We start from the raw sequence: 7,994 nt of genomic DNA, 5'->3' as shown, positions 1-7,994 counted from the left end.
CAAGGTTTTAGGTAATTTTGCGTCACCTAAATGGTATGTGAGTGCAAAAAGTCAACGAAGCCTGACTATGTGTCAGCACTTCTTCCAATAACATCTGCACTGCCCAAATGATTTAGTTCCTTGAGCTATGGATCAGTGAGGACACTGGCATGCTTGGGTTTGAGCAGAAGAAGGAGTCTAGCATATGGTATAAAGTTAAGAAATGGTAGAAGGAATGAGATGTATTTGCTCGAGGGAAGCAGAAGTTCCCTGGTGTTTGAATTCAAGATGGAATGGTAGCCATCTGCTCAGCGTCTAGTTCTAATGTCAGAATTCATCCTTACGGAAATGTAGAGTGGATCTGTTATTGCCACATCACCCAGCCAGCTATATTTGGAGAGGGGGACTGATGCTTTATCAGGAAGCCGACGTCTCCGAATCCTACCTTCAAATTCCATTTCTGTCTCCCCAGCTCCCCAGACAGATGCAGACTTTTACAACCCTCCCCCGGGGGATCTCCAAAGTAGTTTCCTACTTCAGGAAAACAAGCAGACCAGACAACTCAGAACTTCTCTTCCTTCCTTCCACTTCTACCGGCTCCTAATGTCAGCTTTACGGTTCTGAAGATTTCAAAGATGAGCAGAAAAAAAGTACACTTACGAAATCACACAGACTGACTATTCCTCAAACAGTGACTCCTCTCATGGGACCGCAGTGTGTGAAATGGCTAATGTCCCTGCATCTTCCTGAAGTCAGCCCTTGCGTATGGGAGAACGGGGCAGAGGAGCCGTCAGCATCCTCTGAAGGCTAAAGCGCCAGTAAACAACGGGGACTTAAGCCTTGGGTTTACATAGGTCCATGTGGACTGAACACTGGGCCGCACAGCTGTCACCTTCCTCAGCCTACTCTTGATCTACATGAGAGTGCGGGCAGAATCACAGCAAGATAAATGGGCTTCCGCTTGACTTCGGGCTCTGTAGACGTGAATACTTTTTAGACACTGCACACTTCCGGGGGGGGGGGGAGGAGGAGAGAGAGAGAGAGAGAGAGAGAGAGAGAGAGAGAGAGAGAGAGAGAGAGAGAGAGAGAGAGAGAGAGAGAGAGAGACTCACTTCCAAGAAGGTATTTCCCCCAGGCTCCGGTTTCAAAAAATAGTATGTGGAGGGCTCTCCTGGCAGGAAGTTCTGGCAAGGAGTCCTCATGTGACCGGAAGCTGGTCTCTGCGCCCCTTTCAATGCTGAGCTCGTGTAAATCCCAGACCACCGGCTAGTGGTTAGGTGCTGCCTTTCCCTGCCATCTCTGTACCTGTTCATAAGCGGTCTTCTTACTTGAAACTGGAGGGCGGGGAGATTTGAAAGGACTCATTGTCCTTAGGCAAACTCCTCAGGCAAAACATTTATGTGAAACCCTGAACATCGGACTACATCAACAAAACTGTTGAAAGGAGATGAATCACCCCAAATCCCCTTTGCATAGTTATCTTGTAAGTGCCCCAGCTGTCCCCTTTCTACAGACAAGGAGCCTTTGGATTCCTAGTATTAATGGTTTAGGCCAGATTGAGTCCCAGGCGAAAGTAACTATTTTCCTTACCTATTTGTACATACAATTTGGGCAGCCGTAATTTAGAGTGTAGAATCAATGTTTGTCTGTGTAGGAATTATACCAAATGCCAATGAATTTTAAAATGTAAATTAAAAATCAATTTGTTCTGCATTAGAAAATTCAACCTTAACAGGAAAACAGAGCGGACGACTGAGGTGTATCGTGAACCCAATGAATCGAGCGGAGCATTCCTCTTCCTCTTGAGCATTCTGTATAGTCAGGAGTCCAACAGTGCTGCTGTGGCAGTCTTTGATCTTCCATATCATTGTGGTTTAGGGCGAGCAAAGAAGACAGCAACTAATTTAAGAAAGAAGCATAGGCCTCCATTCTCCATTATTAGACACTTTCTGACTACAGGGCTCCCCTGCCAGAATCATACTATCAACCATTTGGTGATTCATCGAGTATATTCTGGATCATTTTTTAATTATTATTATAATTATATTTTATTATTATCATTATTTAATTTTTAAATTAAACATTACATTGTCATGTAATTGAATTGTCACTCTCTTGCAAGTCTGACAATGCCTTTCAGTTTCAAATCTCCCCGAGCCCCAAGGCAGACCCTAAATTGATTTTTTTTTTCTTTTTTTCATTTTGTAATATGGATGAGTAATACCCACTGGTTTTCTAATACGTTTTTTCTGCACTTGGGACTGTAAAAGTAAATACCACGTCTACACCATCTGTTTGAAAGCTGTTAGCTTTTTAAAATACAGGCTCTATTTAAATCTTAAATGGCCCTTACTCAGAAGTTACTTTATACATTCACTTTTGTAACTCTGTAAAAATAATATACTTGGCGATGTTTCCAAATCAAACCATACAAAGCCTGCTTAGCAAAACACGAAGTAAAAGGATTCACAAACCACCACAAAGCCAAATGCTTACAGATAAGGTGACCACGGAACCTGAAGAGGTGTGGATGTGGGTGTGCTCTGTGGCCCTCGACACTGCCCACCCTCTCTGCTCTAGCAGAGACTCTTCCATTCAGTTCCCTGGGGTTCCCATTACCATTCTGCTTCTCAATCACAGGAGCTGCTGAAACCAATCAATTGAACCCTTTGGCCATAAATCAATATGTTTATTTGATGGGATTGAGTGACAAAGGAAGATTCTGGGAGCCTGCTGTGGGCTCTCAAGTGTTGCGGTGCAGGGTACCTGCGAGAGGACATGTGTGTTTCCTTTGTTGCTGCTGAGAAGAAAGGGAGGCAGAGAAAGATATGTTATGAGGTTCTGACAGGGTTGGTGCCCACTCTCCTCTCCAGCTTTAATACCTGAGACCGAGGGTGACAGGAATCGACAACAGATGCAGGTAGGGTCTGGCCTGGCAGAGATACAAGACTGAGATGCATTTCAGGAATTAGTTTGGGATCTGGAAATTCCAGTTGTGTGTGTGAGTGTGTGTGTGTGTGTGTGTGTGTGTGTGTGTGACAACAAGAACGAATGACAAAAGAGGGAGGGAGGGAGAGCATCAGCTGGAGAGAGAATGATGCCCAAAGAACTTTGTTAAATCAGACTTTGCCTGGAACACAGAAGGCAGAACCCAAGTTGAGGGCCCTGGCCCATGCTTCAGTTAAACAATCTCAGAAAGGTAGGTTTAAAAGCCAAAGCTATGAAATCCAGATGTGGGTTTTTTTCTAGGGGTAATTCCACTCTGTGTGCATCCGCTTTATAAATGTAAGGAAGCCCCGGAAAAGCTTTAGTTTCTCTTTGGGACAGGAAGCTGGAAGGCAGGCCTGATGCCCAGGGCTTTGTTCTCAGAAGCTCAGTTCCAACGATCTTAACTCATTATCTCTACATGCGAGATGTGTGCATATATGTGTGTATATGGTGTATGGTGTGTATTCATTTGTGTGCCTGCATGTGCGTCTCTGCATGTGTGTGTATGTGGTGTGTGCTGTGTATTCATGTGTGTACTTGCATATGTGTGCATGTGTGTGGTATGTAATTTGTGTGTGCATGTGATGTCTGTGTACATGTGCATGCCTGCATATGTGTGTACATGTGTGTCTATATGGTGTGTGCGGGTGTGTACATACGTGGTGTGTGGTGTGTAGTGTGCATGTGTGTGCATGTGTGTTCGTGGTGTGGTATGGTATGCATGTGTGTGCATGTGTGTTTGTGGTATGGTGGTGTGTGTGTGTGTGTGTGTGGTGTGGTGTGTACACATGTAAACCATAGCCTATGTGTGGAGGTTAGAGGACAGCCTAGATTTTTAGGAAGTGTGGCATCCATAGTTATAAAATGGAGGAGACTGGGGTCCTTCCACTTTGTTTGAGACATGGCCTCTTGTTTTTCCCTGCTTACCTAGCGGCTGGTCCAGGAGCTTCCAGGGATTCCTGTCTCCACCATCCATCGGCCTATGGACATCAGATAGGCACTACCCTATCACATGGGGATGCAAGCACACATCCTCAGGCTTGTGGGAGTGGGTTAAGTGCTCTGTTCATTGAGCAGTCTCCTCACTGGTTAACTTACTTCTTTCTCATTATTTCTCTATCTGTAAGATGGATATGAGATGTGTGGTGGTTAGTTGTATAGACTGGTTTTTTTTTTTTTTCTTTTTTTTAGGAAGTATGGCATCCATGATTGTAAAATGGAGGGAGAAGAGAAGACTGGGGTCCAAGAAATCCAGTCTGAAGGCCGAGACAACAGCTCCCTGCGCCATCACTTGTTGTCCAAGCTGGAAGAGACAGCTGGAAAAGGGAAGGCCTGACCTAGATTGGAACTGTTTTCTACCATGTCAGATGTGATTGACAGGCTCTATTAGCTCCTACCACAATAAATGGCCAACTCCAGATACCTATTATTTTGCTCTTTTTCATAAGTACAGTTTTAACTGCTTTGGGGGCCAGAAAAATACTAGTGAAGAAATCAGAACAATTAATTAAACTATCTTGGATTAAAAACTTTGAATAAAGATTTGACAAACAGGGTTGGAGAGATGGCTCAGAGGGTAGGAGCACTGACACTCTTCCAGAGGTCCTGAGTTCAATTCCCAGCAACCACATGGTGGCTCACAAACATCTGTAATGGGGTCCGTTGCCCCACTTTTGGTGTGTCTGAAGAGAGTGACAGTGTACGTACAGACATTAAATAAATAAATAGATAGATAAGTAAATCTTTTTAAAAAGATTTGACAAATAAATTCGTTCTTGGGTTTCTGATAGTTATTTTACACATTGAAATGATTCATAAAACATTAAATGAAGCTGGATTATTTAAAGCCAGGTATAAAGAGGCCACCCAGTTTCTGATTGAAACCTAGGTTTTAACAATGGTCATTTAAATTTTGTTCAAGTTTTCTTCAGATCGCATACCTTTAGGGAACGGAGTCCCATCATCACCTCAGAAAGCAAGGTTGTCATCTTCAGCCCCTGATTCCTATTTCTTCTTTCACTTAGTGGCCTGGTCAAGAGCAATCAGCAACCCTAAACATTCAGCCCCTGCTAATTCTTAAAGGCTTTGGGGTGGCACAGGGGGATGTTGGAAGAGGTGTACTGAACCATCAGAGAAACTAATAACATCTCTCACAGGCAGAGTCACAGGCAGAGTCTACTTTTATTGAAGCTAACTTGATGGAGTTCAGCTCTTGCCTGGAGCAGCAAACCAAGAGGCTTAATTCAAGTCCTGGCCCTGAGGGCAGGAGGCAGGTGCCACAGGGACACATCTGTGGTGGATGGAGATCAGGATGAATCCCTATTAAAACCTAACAACTGGTGTCCAGGGCATCTGGTGGAAAGTGGGAGGCAGGAAGGAGAAAGGCTCAAGCTCCTTTTGCTAGATCTGCTCGGGCATTTAATTTCCTCTAATGTTCATCCGGACACGGTCTCAAGCCCAGCGAGTCCTTAAAGGACTCAGCTCAGCAAAGTGTTTTTAACACTCCTGGTGGTGGGTTTTCATAACTTCTGTCCTGTGAATTGCCAAGGCAGAGAGGTGCATCTAATTCCATCCACATTTCTCCAGAGATTGCAAAACACAGACAGAACGACCGAGAACCGGAGAATGGGAGGGACGGGTGCCAGGTGGGAGCCGCCAGACAGGGCTGTGGTGTGTGCCTTTTGGCACCGGCAGCCTAGACCTTCCCCCGCGTTGGCACCGAGAGCCCGCGCCTCAGGCTGACAGCCGAGGGTGGGGTGGAGGTCGAGCTCCGGGCGACAGAGCTCCTGGATCTCAACGCCTCTGGCCCTCCAGCCTCTGCTTCGAGGGGCTGACCCTTCGGGTCCCGGTGTGATTCTCCAGCCGCCCCAGGGGCCGGGACAGCAGGGCGGCGGCGCGAGCGTGGGAGGGGGCTCTAGGACTCTGCCGGCCCCGCCCCGCCCCCTCCGCGGGGACCCGGAGCCCAGCATGGACCACACTCGGCGCCGCAGCCATGGCGCTCGCCCGCTGCGTGCTGGCTGTGATTTTAGGGGTACTGTCCGAAGTGGCCCGCGCTGATCCAGTCTTGCACTCGCCCCTGCACCGCCCGCATCCGTCTCCACCGCGTTCCCAACACGCGCATTACCTTCCCAGCTCGCGGCGGCCACCCAGGACCCCGCGCTTCCCGCTCCCGCCGCGGGCCCCCGCTGCCCAGCGCCCTCAGCTCCTCAGTACCCGGCACACGCCCCCGACGATTTCACGCCGGTGCGGGGCTGGAGAGCCCTGGGGCAATGCCACCAACCTCGGCGTCCCGTGTCTACACTGGGACGAGGTGCCGCCCTTCCTGGAGCGGTCGCCCCCAGCCAGTTGGGCTGAGCTAAGAGGGCAGCCGCACAACTTCTGCCGGAGTCCGGATGGCGCGGGCAGACCTTGGTGCTTCTATCGAAATGCCCAAGGCAAAGTGGACTGGGGCTACTGCGATTGTGGCCAAGGTGAGTGGCATCGGGCAGAGGTGACAGCTGGGGACTGGCACAGAGGTAGCCTGGCTCCGGGACCAACTGTACCTGTGTGTACCTGGAGACAAGGGCTTGAGTGAGGGTTTGCATTGTGGTGTGGTGGTGGTCTGGGAAGCCGCATAACTAGTAACGTGCATTCGTTTGTACAGTAAGTGTCGGTCAGGAAAGCATGAATCGTGTGACGATTGTCACCGGGACAGTAGCTGCATAGGGTGCTCAACTCTGATGCCATGAGAAGGTCTGTCCGCCAACCTGTGTGTGTGTGTGTGTGTGTGTGTGTGTGTGTGTGTGTGTGTGTGTGTGTGAGAGAGAGAGAGAGAGAGAGAGAGAGAGAGAGAGAGAGAGAGATGGTGGGTGTCTGTTGTCTGTGTATCAGCTAGCCTTAATGAGGCACTCTGTATATAAAAGAGGAGAGGTAAAGAAAAACATTTGCTGGCCACTAGTTTGGCAAAGGGAATTATTAAATGTAAGATGAATGCCAGCACAAACTTTCTTACCTCTATAGGCACGGATTTGGGAGAGCGCTGTGAAATGTTTGCCTCACTGCCATTGTTGACTTTAAAGCCTGACAAAACTCTCAGACCAAAGCACAAAGACAGTTATGTTCTGGGGAACCGTATGGTAAATACCACCGGGGAGTGAATAACAAAGGGAAGGAGGGGGCAGAACAAGGACGGCCTCAGTAACTAGGAGGGCAGCTAGAGTCAAGTGAATTCAGTAAGTGAACTCAGCAAAACCATTATTTAAGCTGTGCGGTCATTTATGGAAAATTGGAATTAAGAGTCAACTTCAGCAGAAGAAGTTACTAGGGCGTCTTAAGTGTGTGTCAGCAAAAGCGTCACATTTATAACTTGAATGCAAATAATAATTTGCCATTCATAATATTTTACTCTGAATTGCTGGGGTTTGCATTTTATATTAAGGTTTTAGCTTTTCTCATGCAACAACTGGGAAAAGGAAAACAAAATATTTGACTGTCTCCTAATAGACCAAAACCCCGGCTGTTTTTGATGACCCTGTATGACAGGAGTTTTACAAATTTCCCGAAGTGTATCCTTCAGGCCTTTGGCAGTAACCTTTTAGAATGACATTCATTTCTCACAGACATTTTATTTATCTCTGCCTGCAATTGAGTTAGTGCTTCAAGTTAAAGGAAAGTGATGCGAAGGTTAAGATCAATTATTCTCCATCCCGGAGAATGACATCATCGCTGTACTCGTGTTTCACGGACAGAATGCCAATGTGGCTGTAAAAACACGGAGATGATGTCAAGCAAAGAGACCCATGGTTACCTCATTTACTCTAAGATCATTTTTAATAAAAAAAAAAAATCTTGTGTCTAGCAGTCGTTGGCAGCTTTTATTATTATTCTTAGTTTTATAGATATGATAAAGAATTATCAGGGAATTAAAGTGGAAGAAGAAACAGACTGCTTTCCCTTCAAAACATAGTAAAAAGCAACTCAAAGTTATAACAAGGCGATCTAGTTCTCTTCCCAAAAGCACAAGTAACCTTCAGTTTTATATTCCTGTG

General features: G+C 46.6%; 1 protein-coding gene across 1 annotated transcript in view; it reads left to right on the top strand.

Moving 5' to 3' along the window:
- The first annotated feature begins 5,600 nt into the window (after nucleotides 1–5,600).
- Nucleotides 5,601–7,994, top strand: part of Prss12 (serine protease 12) — a 60,454-nt gene continuing 58,060 nt past the window's right edge. The window contains exon 1 of the mRNA XM_032897370.1: nucleotides 5,601–6,437. Within this exon, the coding sequence (XP_032753261.1) occupies nucleotides 5,960–6,437 (478 nt within the window). The 5' untranslated portion in view covers nucleotides 5,601–5,959. The remainder of the gene's footprint in view (nucleotides 6,438–7,994) is intronic.

This window comes from Rattus rattus, chromosome 3 (assembly GCF_011064425.1).
Source record: "Rattus rattus isolate New Zealand chromosome 3, Rrattus_CSIRO_v1, whole genome shotgun sequence".
Classification (NCBI taxonomy): Eukaryota; Metazoa; Chordata; class Mammalia; order Rodentia; family Muridae; genus Rattus; species Rattus rattus.
The sequence above is the reverse complement of the archived record's forward strand: the minus strand, read 5'-3'. Positions and strand labels throughout refer to the sequence as shown.